Source organism: Podarcis pityusensis (assembly GCF_964106645.2).
Source record: "Podarcis pityusensis genome assembly, chromosome: 6".
In the NCBI taxonomy this organism is placed as follows: Eukaryota; Metazoa; Chordata; class Lepidosauria; order Squamata; family Lacertidae; genus Podarcis; species Podarcis pityusensis.
In genome coordinates, this window is record NC_138030.1 from 91750766 (window position 1) to 91777076 (window position 26311).

The following is a 26311-nucleotide window of genomic DNA, read 5'->3' on the forward strand; positions in this document are numbered from 1 at the left end:
TGGGGAGCTCTTTTCTCTGCAGAAGAAAACCTTGCGTGCTCACAATCAAACCCTAGTGAGCTGCAGAGTTCACCTGGGACACGTCACTGACTCAGGAACCCTCGTTGCACTCCTGCTTGTACAGAATATGACTTAAAATACATTCCAGACTCTCTTACATCTGCAGCCTGATCAAATGTAGTGGTCCAATTCCCTTTCTGGGAAGTTCATTAAGAATTACTGCCATTCTCACTGACAAATGCCAGCTAAACATCTAACAAACACAGTTAGAAATGGCTTAATATATTCATGGTAAAATAATTGGGGTAGGGTTTTGGTTTTTTTGTTATACTGACTATTAGAACCAAAAGAGCAATTTTAATGAAGTGCAAGTATATTCCCACAATGACACCAATTGTGTAGGAGAGCTATTTATACATACCCCTTGGGGTTTAGCACTCACGGCATTAGGTGGAAGGTGATCGCTGCTCATTATCTTATAGTTCTAGCAACAGAATTGTATTTCCGACCTCAAATCATCATCCTGTCGCATACTGGAAATGGAATATCTGGGATAGGATGGCTGATCATTATAAGCTATTCAATTAGGTGGGAGCAATATAGCCCAAATCTGCACCAAAGGCATACGCCATAGATCACAATAGGATTTCCAGTCAATGTTCTTCTGCTCTTGCTTCTCTTAGCAATTAGCTTGAACCAAACTTAAGCATCCAGTTCATTTGAAAGTAAGTTCTTCTTCTTACAGCTTGGTCTAACGCAGCAGTAAATCTCACTGAAGCTGACTCCTTTTGGAAATGAAACATTGTCCAGACCCATCAAAATGTTGTTCAGGGGGCCACTAGGGGCGCATTGGAAGATGGCCGACAATAACATCTCTCTGACCCACACGAGGTAATTAAGAGGCTGTGATGGGAGTAAACAGCCTCCCTGGCCCCCCCCCAAGGGAATGGGGGGGACTGCCCTTGCCTGCTGTGCCCTATACCACCCCCAAACTTGAGGGGGTGGGGGCACTAGGCAGAAAGCCCTTGTGTGGACTTCGGCTCTCCTGGACGCTGTCTCTGATTCACGCCTCTAGCTGCAGCAACTTCAAAAGAAACAATTAGGAAGAAGCAAATGCACATATTTCAAGGAAGAATGGGGAGTAAAGACTGCTAATTGAAGAGATCTCTGAGAAAGAAGATGGGTCGGATAAACAGGAATATATCATGAGAAGACACACCAAGACTCGGTATGTCGGCAACGGAACTGGATGGGGGGGACTTTTCTTTCTTTTTTCTATGTGATTAACCAAGAATCCCCCCCACCCACATCAGAAATGCCGCTTAAATGACCTAAGCTGGATGATTTAAGACTGTGTGGAGATAAATTTCTAACCAAAAGCATGTTTTAAGGAGATTGTGGAAAGTACAAGAGCTTTGGGATGATGCAGTAAAAAACAGCGTCACCATTTTGGCAAGTTCTGTCGATAGATTTATGTCTGGGAGGAGGAATGGATCTGTTTTCATATGGAGGGCGAGCCTCCTCAGAGGACTAAAGAAGGCGACAGATTTGTGAAGATTAATGATGGAAAGAGTGCTTTTATTTATGGAAGTGATGATATATGGAAACCATCTCGATATGGTGATTGGACGAACGGAAAAATTCACACAGGATTACAACTGGTGTTTACCTGCTTAAGGAGATTATCAGAAGAGATCACAAAGAAAAAAGAAAAATATATGAATAAGATGAGATGTGGGAACAGCAAGATAGGACTGGATAGAATTATGAACATTATTTGGACAGATTTGTGGACATTAATGCAGCAGCAAGAAGATGATTGGAATCTCCTTCGGAACTTGAAATATGGGTACCCCCAACAAAAATTTAAAATTCGGCTTTGTAATTCGGAATTTACGTGATGTGATTTGATTTGATTTGATTTGATTGGTCGGTTAATAAAAATTATTTTAAAAAAATAAAAAAAAAATAAAAATGTTGTTCAAATTTTACTAGCAGAACTCTTTAAAATAAAACGGAATACATCAAAGGAGAAATCCAAAATAGCCATGCAAGGTCTTGTGCTGTCCAGCACAAGCTCGGCATCTTAGAAATAAAAGAAAATTCTGAAACTTCAAACTGTGTCTCTCCCCCATTCCAGCCTCCATTGGGCTTAAGCTATACAGCTGTTGGAGAGCCATTTACATGTATTGTTCTCCCTGTAGCATTCAGAGACACTAAAAACACCACACCTTTGGAGATGGTGAATTTGCAACCCAATACCTTCTTCACATGATCAGCACAGACTAGAAAAACAATCAACAGGTAACCATTAACCAGTTGCAGCTCAGAGAGAGCTCTTCTTGCTTTCGATATTGCCTCATGGAAAATCACCATGTTTACACCTTTTCACCAAGACAAATTTCGACATTCTCATTTCAGTGTCAATTAAACCATCTATACTTAACAACCTGTGGCCCTGCAGATGTTGTTGGATTCCAACTCCCAGCAGACCTGACAGCACAGCCAATGATTGGGGAGGGTGGAACAACATCTGGTTTGAAACCCCTGTTCTAAAAAATGCACACATGATCTACTGAGTGAGCTAAGTATTCAATAGCCCTATGTATTATGAGCTGGAAATTACATCCTTAAAGCATATGTGATTTAACTGAAAATTCTGCTGGTAAAATATGTTCATAACTCACAAAAACAACCTTGCCAAAGCTAAATTCTTTCAGTTGTCCTCACACCAGTTTTGCACTTAGTTCTGTTTAAAACACTATTCTTTACTGAAATGTGCTCAGTTATGTACTTGCTAATAGCCAAATGTAGTCACATACACAAATATGAATTTGGCAGAACTGAAGAAGCCCCTCTCTCCACACCCCAAAATACTCTATAAGCTGCTCTTGTTCATTTCACTGCAATTCTGAACAGTTAGTCGGGAGCAATCAAAGTCAACTTAGCCTGGTTTTCTTCCAGGTAAGCAAGCATAGCATTATGTTGCAAACTGCTGAGCTCTTTGTATAACCCATCTAGCTTATACAGGCCTCCTAGCTCCTGCTCCTGCTTCCCCCTTTTCCCCTTTTCTAACAAAAGAAAGTATGAACACCACCATGTCTCAGCACTAGAACACACTATCCAAGGTATATCAGTTGGTTCTCCAAGCTGAGTGGCTCTCCTTCAAGTCTTGTAGTTTTGCCACATCTAATTTGTTCTGATGACACGAACCACACAATACCACTGAGTGAAAAAGCTTTTTAAGTATGTGATTTTTGCACAACTCAGACTGATGAGCTGCTTAACTCTACTATAATAGTATAGTTATTTATAAAAATTTCAACAAGTGCACTTTTGGTCACATGCAGTGTGTGGAGAAGATACAGGCAATTTGCCTACATTTCTAAGCAATACAGGGGGGGGGTCTTGGCCAGTATGGCTCCCCATACTTCCCACCCCCACCCCCTAAAAAGCAAAGTTTAGAGTGTTATTATTAGGTTGCAAGCACTGCTTCTGCCCATCTTCCCTTCTCCTTTTCACATAGGAAAATCCAGTGAGAAGCTTTTCACTGTTCTGTGTGTAAATGCCAGAGGTATCAAAATAATTTGACCAGCCTGGGTATTATGCCCTTTGACATTCTGGGATGGGGAATGCATTTCCCCCTCTGCCTCAGACAACAAAGGTCCCCCAAATCACAGCTGAAACTTCTCCACAACACATTTAATTGTGTAGGTATGAACAAAGACACCTGCTTCTTGGGAGAAAAGCAATGACAAACCTAGACAGCATCTTAAAAAGCAGAGACATCACCTTGCCAACAAAGGTCCGTATAGTTAAAGCTATGGTTTTCCCAGTAGTGATGTATGGAAGTGAGAGCTGGACCATAAAGAAGGCTGATCACCGAAGAATGGATGCTTTTGAATTATGGTGTTGGAGGAGACTCTTGAGAGTCCCATGGACTGTAAGAAGATCAAACCTCTCCATTCTTAAGGAAATCAGCCCTGAGGACAGATTCTGAAGCTGAGGCTCCAATAGTTTGGCCACCTCATGAGAAGAGAAGACTCCCTGGAAAAGACCCTGATGTTGGGAAAGATGGAGGGCACAAGGAGAAGGGGACGAGAGAGGACGAGATCTTTGGATAGTGTTCTTGAAGCTACCAGCATGAGTTTGACTAAACTGCGGGAGGCAGTGGAAGACAGAAGTGCCTGGCGTGCTCTGGTCCATGGGGTCACGGAGAGTCGGACAGAACTAAACGACTAAACAACAACAACAACAACACAATGTCTTGGGCTGGCCCTGCTGGAAGGGAATGTGGTAGCCTCCTGCTTTTGAGATTTGGGGTGGTATCCTTGATGGCTTTGACCCCTTTCTCTGCTGTCCTCAAGTCTGCCAAAGTGCCCCTCTCCAAAATTTGGCAGCATTCGAAAAGGGTGACAAAGCTGAGGAAGGCGTTTCTGATCAGGTCTACTCTGACGACAGAGGACGAGATGGTTGGACAGTGTTCTCGAAGCTACCAGCATGAGTTTGACCAAACTGTGGGAGGCAGTGGAAGACAGGAGTGCCTGGCGTGCTCTGGTCCATGGGGTCATGAAGAGTCGGACACGACTAAATGACTAAACAATAACAACAACATGAACAAAGAGTCCCCAGGAAAGCATGAACCAAGGGTTATTGGACAGCTCCAAGCAGGCATCACTAGATGTAGTGTGCACCCTGTAGCATCTGCACTATGATCAGTTCCACACAAGTGGAACCAGTCCACTTATCAATTCCCAACTCTCACCCTACCGCCAAATGGCCCACACAGACAAGTCCTTAGCACAAAGAGAAGATTATTAATATAGCATCATAATGTGCATTACACTTTAGAAAGCAACAGGGAAAACAGTGAAGGCAGAAGGCAGAGGAACAAGGAATAAATGTGAGAAATGAATATTGTATTCTATTTACAGCAGCCCACAGAGAGCGACTGGAGCAATTCTATAGCCACGTGCCCACATAATCCTTTACAAATGGGGCAGAAAGGCATCATATTTGCCAGTGACACATTTGTGTTGTTATCATTCTCCAAATAAATCAGTGTTGGCCAAAGCACAGCAAAAGAGTTGTCTGCCTCTCGAGGGACCACTAGGTTATGCAATCCTTCTTCATTAAATATTTCCTATCAGTGAGGGCTGACAGTTTCTATGGCAATGTAACCAAAAATTTCCCCAAGAGCAATAATGTTTCTATGAAAATATGTACACACTAGTCATCCACATAAGTGCTAATGTCACAGCAAAAAACAAAAAGTGATTTACCTAATTGGCACAGTCTTTTGCAATTCAGATCTGTGAACTCTCTTTCATTCTCCATTTAAGCTAAAATGCCAAGTGAATATTTTCAATTTCTGCTTAAGATAATGAACCATTGTAGCTATTTCAAGCACAAGAAGTCAGACATTCCCATAAATACCAACCAACGTATTTCAAGGAGAAAATATTTAATTTTCTTCTGATTCCCTAGGGATACTCTAGTCTAGTTCATCCAGTGGCAGCTCCACAAAAGGTTCACAATCCACGCTTCCCAAATTCAGCTCCCATCTCTCAACAGCAGCAGATACAAAAACTTTCTGCATGAAAGAGGAGACTTATGCAGGAGCCATTGGCACAAATGAAAAGCTTCTGCACAATTTATGTGTGCCATCACCCTTGAAAGTACTGATCACTTGTTGGTGGGGAAAAGTTGGTGTCTGTCTTGGCTCTTCTCCTTGGACTTGAAACTGGACTCATAACCACATCTGGAAGTTTGAAAACCTTATTGAGCAAAGCACTAAAAGGTGAAGGTAAAGGACCCCTGGATAGTTAAGTCTAGTCAAAGGCGACTATGGGGTTGCGGCACTCACCTTGCTTGTCCACAGACAGCTTTCCAGGTCATGTGGCCAGCATGACTAAACCGTTTCTGGCGCAACGGAACACTGTGACAGAAGTCAGAGTGCACAGAAATGCCGTTTACCTTCCCGTCGCAGTGGAACCTATTTATCTACTTCCACAGGCATGCTTTCGAACTGCTAGGTTGACAGGAGCTGGGACAGAGCAACGGGAGCTCACCCCGTCATGGGGATTACCGAACCGCCGACCTTCTGATCGGCAAGCCCAAGAAGTTCAGTGGTTAAGACCACAGTGCCACCCATGCTATAATGTCCCAACATAGGGCGACAGGCTACAAGTAGGTGACGCATGGTGGAGTACAACGAGACAACACTAAGCGTAGCCAAGATGTTGATGCAACACTAGGAATGCCCCCCCCTTCTTTGGAAGAGCAGGACAGGGACATCCATTTGCATGGTTCATGTCCTGAGCCCAGGACTAGGCAAGCTTCTGCAGAGGCCGCTTCTGTGATGCACATTTGCAGCAGAGCTGTTGCTGCCATGACTTTGGAGACAGATGGCTCAATGCTAGACCTTTACCCAGATGCCTCACCAAGAAGGGAGGCCACCCTGTTGACAGGGGGAGAAGCCAGATGCAACTTTACATTGGGAGACATCAGGCTTCGGATATTCTGTGCCATGTGAGCTGAGCGCTCCTCTGACACCCTGTTAGGCCCCACCCTGGGATCCAAGTCTCTTCCTCTCAGTCCACTGGGACACTCTCCTAGGTCAAACTATTCCTGGGATCCTAGTTTCTTATTCCCCAGACCCTATTTGTGACCATCAGACCTTGGGTCATCCTCCTGCAGACCCAGAAGCCAATCAGGGCTGGCAAGAGTGTCAACCAATCAAGAGGGAGTGGAAAGTTAGCACCTGAGAGCTAAACTGTCAGATAGGACTTGGTTAGAGCCTGGATAGGATTTATAGGGCTAAGAAATAGCTCGGCTAGGGATTAGCTTGGGTGGTTAGGGAGTTGCTAGGCAGGGCAATTCAGTTTATTTCCCTGAAGGGAAGTAAAAGATCCTGGAAGGGGCTGTAAGTGCTTTACTGGCCTAGTAGAACAAATAGCCATTCTAGGAGGAATTAGTTTAATCAGAAATAAGGTTTGAGGCAGACATTTTAATTAAGGTTCTTCGTTTCTTCTGTAAAGTGTTTGTCTTATTTTTTTGGAGTTGTATGCTCCAATTATTATTATTTTATTAAGAATATTACAGTGATTTAAAGTAAAAGAGAAAATACATAAAGAATTTAAAAGGTAGAGGAAAACAACAGTAACCACGTGACAATAAAAGTTGATTAAGATTACAGAACTGTATAATATATATGTAAATGGATGAACTTATTGTTTCCCTCAAGTATACATTGATTCATGGGTCACCATGGTTTCAATAAATATGTTCCAGCATTATTAAATGTGTCCATACATAAGCTTTGTCTGAAAGGTTTCAAGAGTTGTCATCTCATCTATCCACTGATCAAAAGAGGCCATATTTTTGTCCTTTCAGTGTGTCAGTATCAATCACTTGTAAAGTGATTCTGACTGAAACAAAATGTTGTGCCTTAGCACAGTAAGCATTAAACTGTAACCCTGATCAAGTATGTTTAAATAGAATTCCAGTTTTGTTTTCAAACATGTTGTTGTTGTTTAGTCGTTTAGTCATGTCTGACTCTTCGTGACCCCATGGACCAGAGCACGCCAGTCACTCCTGTCTTCTACTGCCTCCTGCAGTTTGGTCAGACTCATGTTTGTAGCTTCAAGGACACTGTCCAACCATCTCGTCCTCTGTCGCCCCTTCTCCTTGTGCCCTCAACCTTTCCCAACATCAGGGTCTTTTCCAGGGAGTCTTCTCTTCTCATGAGGTGGCCAAAGTATTGGACCCTCAGCTTCACAATCTGTCCTTCCAGTGAGCACTCAGGGCTAATTTCCTTAAGAATGGATGCGTTTGATCTTCTTGCAGTCCATGGGACTCTCAAGAGTCTCCTCCAGCACCATAATTCAAAAGCATCAATTCTTCCGCAATCAGCCTTCTTTATGGTCCAGCTCTCACTTCCATACATCACTACCGGGAAAACCATAGCTTTAACTATACGGACCTTTGTTGGCAAGGTGATGTCTCTACTTTTTAAGATGCTGTCTAGGTTTGCCATCGCCTTTCTCCCAAGAAGCAGGCGTCTTTTAATTTTGTGACTGCTGTCACCATCTGCAGTGATCATGGAGCCCAAGAAAGTAAAATCTCTCACGAACATGCCCCATCCTTATTTTGATCCTCTGTTTCAGGAATGGATATCACGTTTCCCTTTCATATTATTAAGGATCCTTACTGCTGAATATTTGTAGGCACTGACGTGGGTGGTGCTGTAATAATATATATGTAATAATATATGTTAAACCACAGAGCCTAGGGATTGCCAATCAGAAGGTCGGCAGTTCGAATCCTCGCGACGGGGTGAGCTCCCATTGCTCAGTCCCTGCTCCTGCCAACCTAGCAGTTCAAAAGCACGTCAAAGTGCAAGTAGATAAATAGGTACCGCTCCAGCAGGAAGGTAAACAGCATTTCTGTGCGCTGCTCTGGTTTGCCAGAAAGCGGCTTAGTCATGCTGGCTACATGACCGGGAGGCTGTACGCCGGCTCCCTCGGTCAGTAAAGCGAGATGAGTGCCGCAACAACAGAGTCGTCCACGACTGGACCTAACTGTCAGGGATCCATTTACCTTTACTGCATAGAGAGAAATGCAGACCTCTGAAGTGATACTGACAGGGAGTGTCTAAGCTTTAAAGCATCCAGTGGGAACCCTTTTTTCCCCAGCGAAAGCCATATTCCCTTGGGGGAATCGGTCAGGGACTGCATACCAGCCGTAGGCAAAGCCAGAACCAATGATAACATTCTTTTAGATTAACTAATCTAGAATTAAGACCACTTTGCTTCAATGGTAAACATCAGATTAGAATTGCCAATTCCAGGCAGATCTACTTGGAAGGAAACTCCATATGGATTGATGGCTTTGCAAATAAGCACACCTTTTTCTCTACCCAAATATATCTGCTGTTCTTGAAAGCCAGCGAAAGGCATTCCTTTCATAACAGAGACAAACACAGCAGAACCCTACCTATTTGTTCTTGGCTCAAGAAAAGACTTCTATTCTCCCAGGCAAACAATAAGGGTGGGAAGGGGAGCAAAAAGGAATCAATTTCTTTGTAGCAAATAAAATGCTGCCCCTTCTACTTGTTCTGAAGCCGTGTTTTGTTGTGAGGGAGAGGGCTAGTGAACACATGCTAAAAGACAAGGAAAAGGAAAGGGGGAAATGGACAGGAAGAAATGAACTTTGGTGGGATGGAAGCTTCAGAAGGGAGCTACATAAATTGAGGCTGGAGTTGCATGTGGCCTCTGGGTCACAATTTACCTACCTATGCACTGCATCACCAAAAAAGATGGCAGTATTACATTCTCATTCATAGAAATAACCTTACTAAATTTTACTCCAATCTATACACCTCCCGCAACCCATCTGAGCAGGAAATTAAAAATTTCCTAGCAGGACTGACCATGCCAACCTTAACTGCAGAGGAGCAAGAATTTGTGGAGAGTCCTGTCACCCCAGAGGAAATAGAGATGGTCCTCAAAAACCTGAAACCACACAAAGCTCCATGCCTGGGTGGCTTTACAGCAGAATTATACAAGAAATTCAAAGAAATCCTTACACTGTGCATGACCCACATTATCATAGGGGCCTCCAACCCGAAAACTTGGACCTCCTTCAAAATAGTCTCTACCCCCAAGCCACTGAAAGATAGCCTCAAAATAGAATCATACCGTCCAATCTTACTGATAAATCAAGACTACAAGATATCCGCATCAATCTTGGCTAACTGACTAAAAAGCTTCCTACACAAATTAATAGCCCCAGACCAGGCTGGCTTTGTCCCTGGTTACAACATAACAGACTCCATTAGGAAGTTGCAGAATCTGATTGAACACAGCAAAACAACCAAACTCCCACTGATGATCATGTCCCTGGACATCCTCAAAGCCTTTGATTGTTTGGAATGGAAATACTGCACCTAATACAGTGGTACCCCGGGTTAAGTACTTAATTTGTTCTGGAGGTCCGTACTTAACCTGAAAGTGTTCTTAACCTGAAGCACCACTTTAGCTAATGGGGCCTCCTGCTGCTGCCGCACCGCCGGAGCACAATTTCTGTTCTCATCCTGAAGCAAAGTTCTTAACCTGAAGCAATATTTCTGGGTTAACAGAGTCTGTAACCTGAAGCGTATGTAACCCGAGGTACCACTGTAGAGGTACCAACATGAAATTTGGCCCCAACTTCTTACAAATCCTTAAACTTATCCACCTGTGGTTTAACTAGCCATCAAGGGGAGCAGCAGAAGCACCCATTCTCTCATCGCTGAAACAGAGCAGCAGTAAGCACACAGGTGTGTGCTGCATAGTATTGTTCAATTAGGCCAGCACTTCCCTACCTTTGGTCCTTCAATTCTGTTGCACTACAAGTCCCATCATACCTGACCATTGGACCATGCTGGCTGCGGCCAATGGGAGTTGTAGTTCAACAACAACTGGAGAGCCAAGGTCGGGAAAAGCTGGATTCAGCAATACAGTGTGGCCAAGTACTGATTCACATATACATATTCATTGATTGATTATGGGAGCAAAAAGCATCAATTTGCACATGCATGGATAGAGTATTCATATCAGCTCGCATCGTAAATACTTTTTTGTGTGATGTCTGCTTATACATTCTGATGCAAATGATATGGCTATAAGTAATCTAGTGATGGAAATGCATGTGGAAACCAGATGCAAGAACAAGTTCATATGAGGTTATAAAAACTTCACAATAGCACCGGAGTGATATGCACCTATCAAACATGAACCATCCATTTAACATCACTAAAAATCAATGTTCTCATGAAACAAACTAAGGCTACAATCCTAACCCTACTTACTTGAGAGTTAAGCCCCGTTGAATTCACGAGGACTTACTTCTGAGTCAACATGATTACGATTGCAGCCTTATTTCTGAAAATAATATTTCAAAGTAGGTGTGGTAGCAGCCAAGTATTGTCTCTGGAAGCCTCAGTAGGCTTCGAGATGCAGAGTTGCATGGATTTATTCTGGAGAAGGCTTATAGAGCAGCAGTAGACTAGGGCTGGATCTAGACACATAAAAAAAAAGTTTCAGGAAAACACATTCTAAACTTCCTAAAGGGAAATCACGTTGGCCAAAGATGGGACTCAACAGCGCCATCCAGTGTCACAGTGTTATAACGCATCTAAACATTTTTTCTTTACCCATGTAGCGGAGTCCTAGATGTTTAGGAAAATGAGGTTCAGGTTCATAACTGGCATCTCCTGTTAGAAGAATCAAATAGCAAAATATATTAAAGGCCTCCACCAGAGATTCTGGAGAGCTGCTGCCAATCAGGGTTTACAATACTGGAGTGGATGGGCAAATGGCCTGATCTGGTACAAGGCAGTTTCCAGTGTTCTTAAGTTCAGGGCAAGGCGTGCTACAGAAAACTTATTAGGATGCACAAACAGGTGCAAACACGGCACTGTCACAGCTATTTATAAGGACTGGTTTGCTCATCTGCCTTGTTTTTCTTTTTCATAAGCATATGAAATTGCTGGATGAAAACTCATCGCATTACATCTTAATTACCTGAACTTGCAATCTGACCAACAGATGTGCCCCAAGCGGACATACCACAGTGGCCCCCATTTCAGCTCCACAATTACAGTAGTCCAAATCTCTGCTCTCAGATATTGACTAGGCAATTTGAGCAAGTTAAATGCTACGTGCTTCTTTACAGTAGTGCACCAATGCCTGTGATCTTCAGAAAGTGTTCTTTACTGAAGCATCTTGTCTTGAGAAGAAGCGCTGCCTGATAAATCTAGCACAGAGTGTACAAGAATGCACTGCTGTCACTTTTATGCTACAACTTAAACAAAACACTATAAAGACTCCTTAAAATCAGCAGTGCTTCCTTTCTTTAACTTTCATTTGCCAGTAATCAGTTTTAATGATGCAGCCAGAACCATATGTGCACTTTTTACAACAAAAGTGGTTTGCTGACCATAAAAATGGTAGGCGTGAGAGAGCCATGTTGGCCTCCCTTAGAAAGAGCTCTTCCGTTTAATGGCAAACAATTTGTTTTTATCTTTCCAATACTCCTGTTCCCTCACTTAGAGTCAAGAGACATAGCTGCTCCTGCTCCTGATTCATGTCTTTTCTGCCCCTCTTCCTCATAATATCTAACTTAAAACATTGTATGACGCAGCGGCATCACCAGGGATCCACAAATTTTGTCTCGCCTGGGTAGCCAACTCAAAATGTCTTTTTTTCCAGAAACACAAGGAAGACCAGGAACAATTCCTTGCTCCCCTCTGCAGCTCGGAGCTCAAAGTTGCAAAAAAAAGGATCTCTATAGTATCAGTTGTTTTACAACAACCAACATATTTGGGATGGTCTTAAATCATTCACATTCCCACCAGCAGTCAGAGGTTAAGGAACTGCAATACCTGACAAACCTGGCCAACTGGCACAGGCAACTCTACAATTTCATGATTTTATGCTGAGATTCCTGCATTGCAGGGGGTTGGACCAGATTTCTAAAAAGTCCTTGGGGTCCCTTCTAACTTCTAGATTCCACTTACCATATACAGAGTGGTCTCTCTCTTTTTAATTTAGCTATACGATTGGACTTCAAAACTGCCTCTCAGGCTGCAAACCTATACCCACATACCTGGGAGTAAGTCTCATTGTAAATAATGGGACTTCCATCCAAGGAGATATTTTATAGGATCATACTGATAGTAACACAGTTTGCATACAGTTTGCCTTCTAGTTTGCTTTAATTCTGATGCATATTTTCTCCCTTTTATTATTTTATTCCATCTTACATAAAATATAAACGAAAAGGTAAAATTGGGGGGGGGGGGAATCAGAGAGATCTGCTGCTCAAGTTTTTGGGACAGCATCTTGGTTGTCCATCTCGCTTGGTTAGAAATATTCTCTGATTGTACACAGATGCAATAGTGCTGGATTTCATGTATCAGTCAGGTCAGGGGTGGGATTAGATGTTCTTTCTAGTGCCATGACTCTCTGACATATTCCACTCAAGCAAAAAGGAATCCATGCAGGTTTCAAGGAACACTGGCAAGATTGTTCGCAATCAGCATCCACCAAGACATTTCCCCCCCATTCTGAATTTCAGTTACGGTATCACTGTAAAAAGATTCCACCACAGCACAGCATTCATAGGATATCTAACACCTGAGACAAGGTAGCTCAGCCCCATCAGGGAAAGTAGGCAAGAAGAACCCATTCTTAAAATATGGGTCCTGGAGAAAGATATTCTTGTGATCAATACCATTTCTTTTTTAAGACCCTAAGGAGAAATTTGCAAGGGACTCGGCACACCTGAGTGGTGCAGGACTGCTGGAGCAAAACAGGTGTGGACTTTAGCATCCACTTGGCAGAAGACCACTGATGCCCCATATAAGAGCAGGACGTGCTTTAAGAGACAGAAGCTTGTAAAATGGACTTTTTGTTTTTAGAAATTTCTCACAACCTGGCCAGAAGAGCATCCACCAACCTGAGGTCGGGATTCATCATCAGTGCAATGTGGAACAAATACACCATGTTTTTAGAAGTGTATCGCAATCTGAGCTGACAAGCATCAATCATCGTGTCATATATGGAAGCAATGCATTTATTATTAGACATCTCTCCCTATATAAGGGGCACGTGATACAGAAGGAGCAATGCTCAACAAGGGCACTGGGCTTCAGATGGCACAAGCTGACGGAGAGAAAGGGAGAGGGAGAAGGGGGGAAATCACTGCTAGTAGTTTCATCCTTTCCTCAAAAGGGAAAGCCAGCCTGGGTAAACACTTTAGGGATCTCACACGCATCAGAGGCAGATAATCTCCTGCGTGAATTGGGAAGTATTGATGGACATGTTTGTATCCTCAGACATAAGGTAAAGGTACAGACATATATCATGAAGGGTGGTAGGAAATGTAGCGTCCACAGATAAGGAAGAAGAATAGTGTGGGATAACAGCGCTATCACACTGCCGGGCTGTGTGTGTGTGTAGACATACACACAGACACACAACAGCAGTAGGCTAGACTTTACACGGGTCTGCAAGACGGGCACAAATGCGTGTGCGCGCACGGAAGAGTAACAGGTACAAAGGGCTGGCGCGGGCTCAAGTGACACTGAAATGCCGTGGGCAACTTCGAGGAGCTGGTAAACATCAGGGCGCCACCGCCAGCCTAAGGAAATAAACCCCCTCAGCAAGAACACGCGAGCCGTTATGCATATGCACGGGAAACGTGCGGGTGCAGCTGCGGACACGCATGCAAGCCCTCGCACGTACGGACAGACGGAGTTGCAAGAGGAACGCTGCATCCCAGCATCATTGCATCTCTAGGCGATGCGTGGTGCAAACAAAGGGCAAAAGTCAACAGGGGCAGCTTCCTCGTCTCGAGGAACATCCCTTCGGAGCAGCCTCCCTTCCACCTCCCCCCCGCCCCAACTCACCTGTCGTCGTTCTGCCATCCCTGATCGCCCAGCAACAAATCCCGGAACCTGTACCTCGGAGGAAGCGGGGGGACCTCGCTCTCCAGATCCACCATCCTGCCTTTAGGAGAGAGGGAAATAAACCCTCCAGGCTGCAAGGTACCAGCAGCAGCAGCAGCAGCCAGCAAGCAGACAAGACGGCGGCAGCAGCGATGCGTTTGGAGCAGAGAGAGGAGAGGAGGCGCCGCCGGCGCTGCGGGGCTCTATCTTTTTCCCACAGGTGAGGCTGTAACTCCCCGCCACCTGCTGCGCGAGAGACCCTCCCCCTCCTCCAGCTCCCCCGCCCGGGCGTCTGAAATCGCAACAGGAGGCAAAGTAGGAGGGGGAGAAACGCGCGCGCGCGCTCCCGCGTGCGTCTCAGCCAACCGGGCAGCGCCTTGCGAGGCACGCGCAGCTCCTTCCAGCCGACAACAAAAGGCTCGCCTTGCTCGCTCCTATCCTCTGCCAGCACCATCCCCAGCCAGCCATGCAAATGCCGTTTGGAGATGCCGCTGAGAGCGCAGCCAATCGGCGACCGCCCGGGTGGGAAAGCGGAGGTGGGTGACGTCGGCGGGAACCTCGGCCCGTCCACCAATAGCGAGCCTCGCTTCGTTAGCCGAAGGAGGGCAAAGGGGGGTTTCCTCGCGCAGGCCAGAACTGAGCAAAGTGGCTGGGGGAGAAGCAGCCGGTTAGCGGGTTTGAAAGATGCGCTCAGGATAAACCTGCATCCAGTTCTATTGAGTTCTTTGAGATTATTCCCAAATTAATGAGTTTGCAGGGGGGGAGTTTCCTCTCCTCTCAAACTCGATTTGCTCCTAGGATCATAGAACTAGAACAGGAAGTTTTTCCTGATGTTTAGTCGGAATCTCCTTTCTGCTGTGCCTTGAATCTCCTTTCTGCTGTGTCACAAATGGTTCTTCTGGAAAACGAGTTGCTGCTGAGAGGCCATACAGTCATTTTGAAATTCAAGTCAAAACTCAACTACTTATACGTTTACATGTTTCTACGTACAATTCAACGATCCTTAAATAAAGAACTGTTTAATTTCCCTAATGCAAAATTCAAGAATATAGGGGGGAAATGCCACCGGGGTGGGGGAGGAAATCATTGTGCCTTGTGCCAGTTTCTGCAATAAAGCATATTTCACTATCTGCTTACACAGTAACCAATGTTCTAAATAAGGATTCTCTGGTTGTCAAGAAGTGTTGATATTTTCCCTTAAGGAGCAAAGGCAATTTAACAACAGGGGTTAATGCAGCAAATTAAAAAAACAACAACAACCCTAACCTTTGTTATTTGATTTTATATCTGAAACTTGAGTCTAATAACGTGGACATTTTGCATAATATAGAAATCTGCATTCATTCTGTCACATTTTCAACATCTGAAAATATTAGTTCAATAAATCCTGTTCGTTCTTTCAGCAGTCATACACTATATAAACAATTTCTAAAACTGGGTCTCTTTCAGAGAAGTGCTTATTTAGCTCTTATGTTATCTGCCAAGTCCTTCCTACAGTAGCTCAAAGAGAACAGTAGTTGTTCTCTCCCCAAATCACACTGTAGAATTCCCATTGTTTTCTTAAAATATCTTACCGTTTGATAAACACGAGACTATTTTGTTACAGGCCACCGCAATCTCTGCCTAGATGCTGGGAGTCTTGGCACTTAATCAGGGTTTGTGTTTCCTTTGGAAAATTAAGGCACTACAGAGGAAGAATTGATGCTTTTGAATTATGGTGCTGGAGGAGACTCTTGAGAGTCCCATGGACTGCAAGAAGATCAAACCTCTCCATTCTGAAGGAAATCAGCCCTGAGTGCTCACTGGAAGGACAGATCCTGAAGCTGAGGCTCCAATACTTTGGCCACCTCATGAGAAGAGAAGACTCTCTGGAAAAGCCCCTGATGTTGGGAAAGATAGAGGGCGCAAGGAGAAGGGGACGACAGAGAATGAGATGGTTGGATGGTGTTCTTGAAGCTACCGGCATGAGTTTGATCAAACTGCGGGAGGCAGTGGAGGACAGGAGTGCCTGGCGTGCTCTGGTCCATGGGGTCACGAAGAGTCGGACACGACTAAACGACTAAACAACAACAACAACACAGAGGATATAATGTCTTTATGAAAGAAGTTTTTACTCAACTCCCCCTTCCATTTACATCACCACCACCCTAACCCTGCCAACCTCCTTTCAAAAGCCACCTGCAAAAGACACATTTCCCTTTGGTAACATCAGACCCCCCCCCCCCCCCGTAATCCTGGCAACCTCCTGCTTCTTCCTTCTGTCTCTGCCCATTAAGTATTTGCCTTGTCAATCACCCTTAATGGTCGGGTGCTCTCCTCTCTTTGTCTCTTAATGGCACCTATGTGAGAAGATTTCCTGAACAGGAAAACTGGAATATCCTGTATTTTTACAGGGTGCCTGGCATCTTCCCTTACTATTCCAAATATTAGCTAAATTATAACATTTACTAATTTAAGAATTTAGGGGGATCTGCTCCCCCCCAAGAAACCTCATAGCAGTATATTTTTACACACGTAGGAGTCAACTCCTAGGGGCCGAGTTCCCTTCGGTCCCCAAATAAAATATTTGAAAGGGGCTGCCCCCCCCCCCAGTTGATTGGCTTTTCTATTCAAATAGTGTGTGTGCACCCCATCATGTGATCGATTATGCGGGGTGGGGCTCATCTGGGCCTCCCCATATATTGCATTTCAAGTTGGCAGTGCTGGTTACAAGCCACCCCAATCTCCACAAATGGTGTCAGATTCCAGGGGTCCAGGATCTGTGTATTCTTTGGAGATGAGGCACATCAGAGACTCTGGTGTCTTTATGATATATGGTTTATTTACACATATCTACAATGTGTGTCTAAGGGACACGGGTAGCGCTGTGGTCTAAACCACAGAGCCTAGGGCTTGCCGATCAGAAGGTTGGTGGTTTGAGTCCCTGCGACGGGGTGAGCTCCCGTTGCTTGGTCCCTGCTCCTGCCAACCTAGCAGTTTGAAAGCACGTCAAAGTGCAAGTAGATAAATATGTACCAATCCGGCAGGAAGGTAAATGGCATTTCCGTGTGCTGCTGTGGTTCGCCAGAAGCGGCTTAGTCATGCTGGCCACATGACCCGGAAGCCGGCTCCCTTAGCCTATACAGCAAGATGAGCGCCGCAACCCCAGAGTCATCCGCGACTGGACCTAATGGTCAGGGGTGCCTTTACCTTTACAATGTGTGTCTAGATGAAGAGAATTTAAAGCATTCATACTCCAAGAGGGCCTCTTGTTTATCCCATAGGTGAAGCAGACTTAGGGCTCAGAACAGATAAATCTGCCATGCCTTCTGTCTCTTTGTTGCAGCCTGTCACAGGCAGCTCCCCTGGGCTCCTCTCCTTCTTCTTTGTCACTGCCAACCCAGTGAAACAATTTCCCTCCAGCCCACCTCATCCCAACTGAAACCCTAAACCCTTTTTGCCTCTGCCCCCTAACAGAAGCTGGAGAAGGGTCTCCACACACCCCTTGCTGTCTGACATTGAATGTCCCGATGACCCATCAAAATATGAGACCTGTCTTTGTCCCCCAATGGTCCACACTCAGCTGGAAATCAGCAAGCTGGCCTGGCTTCTTAACATAAACTTAATCCAGGAGCCCCCAACCTTGTTAAACCTAACTTTAATTGGACCCAGGAATTTAGGGTGCCCTGCACCCTGCAAACTCATAACATTGTGTTTACCTTCTAATTCCCTTGTCAAAGTTGCTTCAAAATGAGTTACTTCCCTGAGTTGGCTTATTCTCAATTCTTGCACAATTAAATGTCTAATCTGGCTACTTCCATGGTAACAATATTTTCAATCAAGATGTTCTCTTGAAAACAAACCTGTTTTTGCAACCCAGTTCTTATCGTTTTTTCTTTCCCTGTTGCTTGAAATCTCTCCTCGTCTTGTCAGATAACTGAGGCTAGAGGTGAACTATCAGCCATTACTTTCTTTTTCTACTTATTTGTTACCTGCCCTTGGATAAATCTGAACCTATTCTGTTTTCTGCCAAGGAAGAGTATCCAGTTGGAGGGTGTCAGTTTGAAAGGCAAGTTAAAACCTACATTCTAGTACCAGAATTTCCATTTTACTAAGGAGGAAAGGAGAGGGGGAGGGAGAGAGAGAGAGGGCAGATCTGTGTGAATTTCCATTCAATGTTTACTTCCCAGTACTCCAGCAAACACGGACAAGGTTGGCGCTGTGGGTTAAACCACAGAGTCTAGGACTTGCCAATCAGAAGGTCGGGGGTTCGAATCCCCGCAACGGGGTGAGCTCCCGTTGCTCGGTCCCTGCTCCTGCCAACCTAGCAGTTCGAAAGCACGTCAAAGTGCAAGTAGATCAATAGGTACCGCTCCGGCGGGAAGGTAAATGGCATTTCCGTGTGCTGCTGTGGTTTACCAGAAGCGGCTTAGTCCTGCTGGCCACATGACCCGAAAGCTGTATGCCAGCTCCCTCAGCCAATAAAGCGAGATGAGCGCCGCAACCCCAGAGTCGGTCACAACTGGACCTAATGGTCAGGGGTCCCTTTACCTTTACCTTACTCCAGCAAAGGTGGTCTTTCTGTCCTCCAACTGCCCCCACATAGCCAGCTTGCCCTGATGTAGTTTTCAAAAAGCCCCCCCCCCCCAGCTTGCCTTGGCTGTTTGTTTTTCTTTTCTTCCTTTTTTAATTGATGCTTATTGTTGCAATATTTCTGTGTGAACTCTTTTGTGAGGTTTGCTGAAAAGGAGTGTATAAACACCTTAAATGAAGAATACATGTTTGCTTTGTAGTGACCAGGTTGATAATATGTGCACTATGGGGGGGGGGGATAAAGACCCATAGCTGCTTCCTGAAGAGAAATTGCCACACTGTTCTATGCTGCTTATCCCCCTGTGGCACTTGAGTTTATTTTATTCCTACAAAATCTGTTTTGCTGCAGTAAACCCCCAGTTCCTCTATTCGATCATTTCCGTAAGCAGCCCATAAGCAGCCCACACAAACATAAAAGATTGCTGTTTTTAGCTTTCCACGCTTTCATACATCACACAGCAGAATTGTGTTGTTTCATGAAGCCATTCCCCTGTTCCCTGTTAGTCTGTGAACAAAGATTTGAGTTCATCTATTTACCAGAGGTCAGGAACCAGGGGAATGGCTTTCATAAAGCATCACCGTATTGTTATGGCTTATACAAGATTACTTTAGTGGGCAAGAAAAGAGTCAGGTTTGGATAAGTGCAATTTTCTGGAAACCACTCCCTAGAGTTCTTGCTCTACAATTAATCTGAGGGGGGAATGGACACAGCCAAGTGACACTATAGTTGTGGAATGCTCTTAGGAACCAAGTCGCAGCTACTTGACATTTCCGTGTTGCAATGATTCTGGGCTTCTTCGCAAGGCTGCTGTCATTTTACAGTGCACAGACTTCATAAAAGGAGCTCGCATTGGTGTGGACATTTAGGTCCCATTTCGTTCTGCAGATCCAGTCAGTCTTGCACAAACAATGGCTTGTATCACCTTTTTGCTCTAAGTACATAAAACACTGTGTTTGAATGCATTATATTAAAAATGCTTGCAGAGGGGGTTGTATTAGGGCCGGAGAGTTTTGTCTGTAGATACGGCAAGGTGTATGTTTGCTAACTGATGGCAGAACCTGGAATCCTGAGCTGCAGATCTCTCACAGCAGAAACCTCAGAACTCAGCCTCTTAGGCAGTACGTAGAGTCTGCAGTAGTAGTGGCTCAGTTTCAAGATGATGAGACAAGCGAGTTGATAGGATGTCTTTCTCTGGGATCAGAGAGAGGAAAGTTTATTGAACTGCATTTAAGACTTAAAGAAGGCAGGAATAATAATAATAATAATAATAATTTATTATTTATACCCCGCCCATCTCCCTGGGCTTCCCCAGGAACACATTGCTTGCTTATTTGAGAGCAATGTGTTACTTTGCAACTATTTTAAGTTTGTTCTGCACTAAAGCTTTGAAACTCATTCTTGTGGTGGAGAGCATTGATGTCCACTCAGCACAAGGTTCAGATCAGAGATTCTCTTTGCAGGAACTCTAACACTTTCCCTCAAGAAAACACTCTGAGTTGTGTATTGCTCCAGAATTGGTTTATGGTCCTGAAGGCTTTGGGGTGAAAAGTTGGGATGTTGCTTTACCATTAAAATGAGGCAAAATTGAAAACATCTCAGTCTTCTTCTTTGGATCATACCTGATGTCATTGTCTATGCAAGGGACGTGGGACTTTTCTAGGATGCTCAGAAATTGGAAATCAAATGTCCAATGCCATTTTAGACCTTAAAATGTCTTGAATGACAAACTCAGTGGTCAGGCAGCCTAGAAGCATGGTTTGTCAATTAGAGCATTTGGGGGCACTTATATCACTGATTAAAAACATATTTATGTTGCTATTTTGCTGATTTTGTTTTACTGCCAGTATTGCTGAGAAAATCATTTTATCTGGTCTTTTGTTAATGCAAGCTCAAGCAAGGCGCTAGAATAGGTAGTTCCATAATTAAGTTGCTGACTGCAGCATCGTTCTGCCTGGGGAATGAAAAAAATGATTAGCAAAGTTTTTCTGTGGTGTGCTAGATACTTAATATAGCCGATGTTTCCTCCTTTGGACAGTGAGCATAACATGCCCTTGTTTCAAACTAATACTTGATAGAAACTGTCAAACCATATTTAAATCATATTTCTCCTCCCTAAGAATCCTGGAAACTGTTAGGGGTGCTAGGAATTATAGCTCTGTGAGACGTAAACTCGTTTTCTCAGGATTCTTCTTTGAGGAGGGTTGCTTTTTTCCTTTTTGGTTATTTATTTAACTTCTATGCTCCCCTTCAGCTGTGAATGACAAAGCAGATTACTATATAAAAAGACAAAAATACATAACCTAGTAAGAAACAAACAAAATACCCCCTCCAGCGACACACAGAGTTTTAAAAGCCATAGATAGTTAGCCAAAGGCATGAGAGAAGAGGAATGTTTTTGCTTGGTCCTTAAAAATATGAAACAAAGACACTAGGCACTGAGGAAAGTGTTCCACAAATGGGGAGCCACCACAGAAAAGGCCCATTCTCATGTTGCAGCCCTCTGGGTCTCTCATGGAGGTGGCACATGAAGAACCGCCTCAGATTATTATCACAGAGTCCAGGGATGACCATAAGGTGAAAGGCAGTCCTTGAGGTATTGTGGGTTGTGTGCTTTTAATGTGTTTTGAATGTAGGGGTGCATGCAGCCTGAAATAAACCAGAGCCAGGAAGCCTGTTGTTGCTTTGGCGAAATCCCAGTCCAAGCAGAGAGCCCTTTATATTCCTCCCCGTCTAGAGATATCCCAACAGATATTCCTCCCATAGAGCACTTGAAAATTGCTGAGGGTCTTAGCAGACCACTTAAAGATTTGCCTGACTGCAGTTGCAATGCTGTATGATTTTTAATTGTATTTTTACAGATACGCCATGGACCACCTGAATGACGCTCACGGACCACTGGTGGTCTGTGGGCCACAGTTTGGGAATCCCTGCCCTAGAAGATGCTCCAAACCACCCTTCTAATCACATGCAGCAGCTGTACACAAAGCCAAGAGTCCCCGGTTCTGGTGTTTGTGGCTCTGTCCTGGTAGGAATTTAACAAGAGCAAAATGGTTTCAGTGGTAGGTGAGCATCAAAATGGTCTCAGTGGTAGGTGCGCATGTATTAATTCACCACATTGATGAGACATTATCTGAACACGATTTAGGGTTGTGTTATTAGCTGCCTCAACCCAATCAGTTGTGTGCCCTTTCCTTATTGATAAAGATACGCATCTCAGAGGAGGGCTGTTCTTCATTTCTTCATCGGAGAGTGCCTTTGCGCTGATCTCTTTCCTGAGCATACAAACCACACTTGGTTGGGTTCCCATGCTTCCATCTTTAATGTTAATGGAATCCAGTCTGATTTATGTGCTCTTGAATCATTCCAGTTCAGGTTTTATACAATGCTCACAAGGTCTAGAAACGAGGCCCTGAGGCAGCTGAGAAGAGATTTTTGCTGGGCTTTTCTCAAGCCTAATGTTTGTTCTAAATAAACTGGTTTGGTCACCATCCCGTCTTGTAAAGAGTACATCTCACAGACAGTGATGACAAGAAGACTATGAAATTATGCCCAGCATTGCATGGACTTTCCGAGACAGGCTGAGGTCTGCCTCACAGACCGAAGTCTCCTCACCCCGATTGATAAGAGAATAAGGGTGTGAGCCTTCTTTTACTTCCTCGCCCTGCTTTCTATAAGACCAACAATAGAAAATGAGAGCTGCTATTGTTGCTATCCTTGCCTTTCCCCCATATGAAGTTCACGATTCTCACACAAGCCTGGGGCCTGGCTGGGATGATAGATTGGGCAAGAGAAGTGGGACATAACATAATGTCTAAAGACTGGGAAAGACTGTGGAAGAAAGGGGTTAAGTTCACTGCATGTACAGTGTTAAAGGAAAATATAATGAAAATGATGTATAGATGGTATTTGACTCCTGTAAAATTAGCAAAGCTATACCACAACAGTGATAACCTATGTTGGAAATGCAAAGAAAAAGAGGGTACCTTTTATCATATGTAGTGGACCTGCCCCAAGGTGAAAGACTTCTGGCAGAAGATTTATAGCGAATTGAAAAAAATGTTGAAATATACATTTATTAAGAAACCAGAGGCCTTTCTTCTTGGAATAACAGGTTTAGAATTGCCCGAAAAGATGTTAAATTATTTTTGTATGCCACAACTGCAGCAAGAATTTTGTTAGCAAAGAATTGAAAAACACAAGAAGTACCAACAGTGGAAGATTGGCAGATGAAGATGATGGGCTTTTCAGAGCTAGCCGACCGGACTGGAAGAGTCCGTGACCAGAAGGAGGAGGATTACCAGGAGAAATGGAGGAAATTTAAAGACTATTTAGCTAAATATGTTAAGATAATTTAAATTGGAAAGCTTGCAAATACCAGATAGGCTTAGGATTTAAATATGTAATGTGTTGAATTAATATGTTTAAATGCTGAATTTGATAGAAAGAAAGAGGTTAAGTGATTAAGTTAATTTTAAGAGAATATTGGTTTTGAAAACCGTTAAAAAAGATATATATTGAAATTCAACTGGGGGATACGAGGAAGTCACTTAACAATGATACTAAGATTGGTTTAAATAAGGTAATGATTTATGTTTGTTTTTGGATTTTTTGGAAGATCAATAAAAAAAAATTGAAAAGAAAAAACAAAAGCCTGGGGCCTGGCTGAGTTAAATGGCACCAGAGGCTGTAACTTGTGTTCCCTGCTATGGAAACAGACTACAATGCTAGAAAGTATGCTCTCCTTCTGCATTGTGCATTTGACATCTTTATCACCCTCACAGATGCAGGAGGTGACGGTTAAAATGATGGAGGCACTGACAAAGCATTTTTCTCCAAAGAAATACTCTGATTTTGAGACGTATAAGTTCCAGCAGGCTAGACAGAAGGAAGAAGAATGCATGAATGAGACACCTACCTGTTTCCTAGGAATTCAACAAGATTGATAGGGTGCTGCAAGCTAATATATTTCAAGGATGCCTCTGTCCATGCCTCAAGAGGCTACTATTGAAGAATGCTTTACTGCAGATTCTTTACTGTTCACATAAGTCTTATCCTGCTTTAACCAGACTCCTAAAAGCTGTTGTTCTCAATAATATGTACAGGTCAAATGCAGGACAAATGTGGACATAAATAAAATGCACTAAGAATGTAAAAGCAAGGCATACATGACACCCCCGATCAAACAGGTTTTGCAGACATTTGAAAGAAACAAACAAAGCCTGTACCCCATTGTTCACAGCAGGCATGGCCAAACTTGGCCCTCCAGCTGTTTTGGGACTACAATTCCCATCATCCTTGACCACTGGTCCTGTTAGCTAGGGATGATGGGAGTTGTAGTCCCAAAACGGCTGGAGGGCCAAGTTTGGCCATACCTGGTTCACAGACAGCAAGTCCAGAAAGCAGACAACTGTCTGTCACATCATCCCCACCGATGGGTGTTTCGTGCTCCTAGTATCAAGGCAACACTAAGGTGGCAATCCTATAGCAAGATCTGCTAGGTAAGTGGCCTCTTTTGTGGTAAAGGTCTCTAGCCTCATGAAAATATATTTGGAATTGATTTCAGACAACTCTGATGGAGATTCCGAGTTCTCAGGGTAGAAATTCATTTTGACATGTAAATCTACTTTTTTATTTCATTATAGTAGTGTTCAGCAAATACAAAATTTTGTGCCATGTATACTTATGCAGCATTTTAAATGAATTTTAAATGTGGAGTTTGTATGCATTTTATATTGTTCTCTTTTGACATTGCCTGCAGTCTGATTCAATAAATACTATTCTACTCTGTTCTTATCTATGAAACTAAGCATGCTACCTTTGTTAGCTAATCCACTAGCCTTCCTCTGAATTCCTTATCCAAGCCATCTGTTATTTTCTCTCGATTTTGGGAATGTGCCACAGGTGCATTATGAGGAAAAGTTCAGAACTCATTCATGACTCTAAACTGACTTCATGGAAGCCTTTGAATTACTTATCTAAATCATTTGGTTTTGGTTTTCCAATGTAGGCAGGTACTGCAGGTGTAAATGAGGGGAAGTCCTGACCTTAATTAAAAAGGGCAGAGATAAAATCATGACAGAGATTCATTCTCATCTTAGCTCCATTCAGTCTCCTGAAGGAGGCATGCCAAGCACCATCCAACCACCTTAGGGACTCCACTCTGGATTTGTGCAGGGTTTACTCCTTAGCCTTTTCTTCTCCCAAAGACATCCAGCAAGGCAGCAGAGGTTTTGGATCAGAGTTTTCCTTCTCCTACATGAACTGCCCAAGTTGACAAGCCCCATCTGCCCCACACTTCCCTCTACAGCTTATGCAGAAACTGCTTTTTTTTTTTTTTGAAAATAATATTTATTACTTTTCCAACAATTTAAACACTACAAAAACAATACAATACAATACAATAACGCTACATAACACTGACACATTAAACTAACAAAACAAAACAGTTTAAAACACATCAAACAATTTCAATATCTTATCTTTCATTCACTTATTTCCACGACCTCCTCACACCTCCCTTTTTGTATTCCACTTCTGTTAATTGTTTCAGCAATTCCTTTCATCTTCCTCTGTTTTCTATCCTATAATTATCTTAACACATTCTAACCTTATTTTTTCCTTTAATACTCTATTAATCTATTTATACTTAATTCCTTATAACATTTCTACTAAAGCCATATAACTTCATTCCAACATTTTTCTAACATTCATTAATTTTACAGTATTTCTGTAAATAGTCTTTAAACTTTTTCCAGTCTTCTTCCACCAACTCTTCTCCCTGGTCTCGGATTCTGCCAGTCATTTCCACCAGTTCCATATAGTCCATCAACTTAATCTTCCATTCTTCCCGGGTGGGTAAATCTTGTGTCTTCCAATACTTCACGATGAGTATTCTTGCTGCTGTTGTTGCATACATAAAAAAAGTTCTATCCTTCTTTGGCACCAATTGGCCGACCATGCCCAGGAGAAAGGCCTCTGGTTTCTGCAGAAACTGCTTTCTTGACCATTAGAACCTCTTTTGGCCTTGTCCACCCCCATATAGTTAAAGCTATGGTTTTCCCAGTAGTGATATATGGAAGTGAGAGCCGGACCATAAAGAAGGCTGTTCGCTGAAGAATTGATGCTTTTGAATTATGGTGCTGGAGGAGACTCTTGAGAGTCCCATGGACTGCAAGAAGATCAAACCTCTCCATTCTTAAGGAAATCAGCCCTGAGTGGTCACTGGAAGGACAGATCGTGAAGCT

At 43.5% G+C, this 26311-nt stretch overlaps 2 protein-coding genes across 8 annotated transcripts in view; one reads left to right on the plus strand and one right to left on the minus strand.

Moving 5' to 3' along the window:
• KCNT2 (potassium sodium-activated channel subfamily T member 2) overlaps positions 1-15008 on the minus strand; it is a 236073-nt gene extending 221065 nt beyond the window's left edge. For 3 of the 7 annotated variants that reach the window (XM_081012068.1, XM_081012066.1, XM_081012063.1), the window contains exon 1: positions 14456-15008. In XM_081012068.1, coding sequence (XP_080868194.1) covers positions 14456-14550 — 95 coding nt within the window. In that variant the 5' untranslated portion in view covers positions 14551-15008. The remainder of the gene's footprint in view (positions 1-14455) is intronic. The other 4 variants (XM_081012069.1, XM_081012064.1, XM_081012062.1 and 1 more) reach the window with 2 other exon arrangements.
• The window catches only part of LOC308480537 (sterol O-acyltransferase 1-like), a 308289-nt gene that overhangs the window by 121688 nt on the left and 160290 nt on the right, over positions 1-26311 (plus strand). The window lies entirely within an intron of this gene.